Here is a 2,224-nt window from a genome sequence, read left to right on the forward strand (position 1 = left end):
GGAGTCCCATAGGGTGGTGCACAATTGGCCCAGCGTCGTTAAAGTTTGGCCGGGGTCGGCCGTCATTGTAAATAAGAATTTGCTCTTAACTGACTTGCCTAGTTAAATAAAGTTTAAATTTAAAAACATTAAAAACAATTAAGAATAGTGTTCTATTTTCATAATTATTCTGTTGAATTTCAATTACTGGAACTGACCAATTCAATTGCATATAGTTATTTTCAAAACAGATCTATTTTATAACATTTATTGATAAATGTATGCATTTTTTATTATAAGAAAACCATGCATTTTCACCTCTTTCATAACGTGTGAAGTGAAGATCCTTTCTGGCCCTTTAAGAAGGCAGTGACATCCATTGCGTGGAGTGGGCACGATCAGGCCTGCCTCTTGATTGGCCGTCTTGACAGAGAGCTTCTTGAACCTTTTCAAACTGTACGCACTACAGTCCGTGGAAACAGTGGAGAACCGTGCTAATTCCCAACGAGCTCCGGTATTCACTGCGCGTGCAGGCGCTCACCACTTCGGGGAAATAGGCTTATCTTTCAGAGAGCTCGAGCACCGTGTCGGTTGTAAAAGCCAGTCGTTCCTGTTGTCTCGGAAATGCAACATGCGGAAATAGTAAATAGAGTGCTATTAATTCGTTTTTTATACAAACGTTTCCAAACGCATATTTGTGTTCGATTTGTAGCAGAATTGTTAATAATTGTCGTTTTTTTTCTTCATACGTGCATGCCCGGATTTGCACATGCAATTCTGGAATGCGGAGGATTCCTCTGACAGGTCTCAGCGCGAGGGATATGTGATGGAGCTTTGATCGGTAAACATCCACTTGTTTTTTTGTCGGGATGTTACTAATATTTACACGTTATAGACACGAGTTATGAACAAATGCAAAGATAAAGGTTAATTGCAAATACCAACCGCGAGTAATTTTTTTTTGAACGACAGGTGAGGGTGTACTGCATGCAGCCTCTTCTGAATGGTTGACGTAGACATCGCATTTTCATTTGATTCATTCAACTTTTCCACCTTTATTTCCGTATCATGTATTCGCATTTCAATACAATTCCGCAATTGAGACTCGGTTAGTTTAGCCTAAACATCCAGCGTACTGCCTTCCTGTTATATCTTACCGAGGAGAAAGCACAGACCGTGCTGGGAGACATGGCTACAAACCTGTCAGAGGGACCCAAGGATTCAGACCTGAATCAGCTATCGGATGAAGAGCTGCTGCGATGCGGCAAGGAGGAGCTGGTCAAGCGGCTACGGAGGCTGGACAACGAGAAGATGAACCTAATGATCGACCATGGCAACATGATGAAAGACGTTAACCGGAGGCTGCAGGTGCACCTGCACGAGATCCGCAACCTGAAGGAGATCAACCAGAAGCTCCAGGACGACAACAACGAGCTGCGCGAGCTCTGCTGCTTCCTGGATGATGACCGGCAGAAGGGCAAGAAGCTGTCCCGGGAGTGGCAGCGGTTTGGCCGGTACTCAGCAAGTGCCATGTGGAAGGAGGTGGGCACCTACCAGCTAAAGCTCAAAGAGCTGGAGGCCAACCAGGAGAGGTTGGTGCGTGAGAACACGGACCTGAAGGAGATCATCCTCATGCTGGATGAGGAGAGGAACGGAGTGGGTTCCCGGAGCTCCATAGACTCCCAGTCCAGCCTCACCAACCTGAATGGCGGGACAGGGACAGTTCGGGATGTCGGGGATGGGAGTAGTACCTCCAGCACAGGGAGCGCAGGCAGCCCCGACCACAACCACAACCACAGCAGCCACAACCACATACACAAGCTGCCCGCGGAGAGGGAGGGCAAGCTGGGGAGCACCTTCCAGAGGAGGTCCATGGATGACCTGTCGGCACCACACCATCACAGGAGCATCCCTAATGGACTCTGTGGTAAGTCAACGTTCCTACACCTGTCATACACCTGTTATACTCACGTGTCATTCACCTGTTATAGCCTACATCTCTCCACACACCTGTCCATAGGCCATCTCAATGGGCCATACCAGCCAGGCTTGAGCTGGGATGTTGAATGCATAGGATAAGGTGGAACTAGACTTTGCACCAGCAGTAGGGAATAACAAAGCAGAGCCATCCCTATATGGGTCTGAGACAGACAGACAGCTATTCAGACAGATATATCATTCAGACAGACAGATATATAGTTCAGACAGACAGACATACCGTTCAGACAGACAGACCGTTCAGACA

At 47.2% G+C, this 2,224-nt stretch overlaps 1 protein-coding gene across 2 annotated transcripts in view; it reads left to right on the forward strand.

Annotated features, from left to right (window-relative positions):
- The first annotated feature begins 381 nt into the window (after window positions 1-381).
- LOC106608242 (coiled-coil domain-containing protein 85C-A) overlaps window positions 382-2,224 on the forward strand; it is a 111,962-nt gene continuing 110,119 nt past the window's right edge. Inside the window, exon 1 of one of the 2 annotated variants that reach the window (XM_082977052.1) lies at window positions 382-1,906. In XM_082977052.1, the coding sequence (XP_082833178.1) occupies window positions 1,168-1,906 (739 nt within the window). In that variant the 5' untranslated portion in view covers window positions 382-1,167. The remainder of the gene's footprint in view (window positions 1,907-2,224) is intronic. The other variant, XM_045721098.2, reaches the window with a different exon arrangement.

Source organism: Salmo salar, chromosome 06, assembly GCF_965601325.2.
Source record: "Salmo salar chromosome 06, fSalSal1, whole genome shotgun sequence".
NCBI classification, from domain to species: domain Eukaryota; kingdom Metazoa; phylum Chordata; class Actinopteri; order Salmoniformes; family Salmonidae; genus Salmo; species Salmo salar.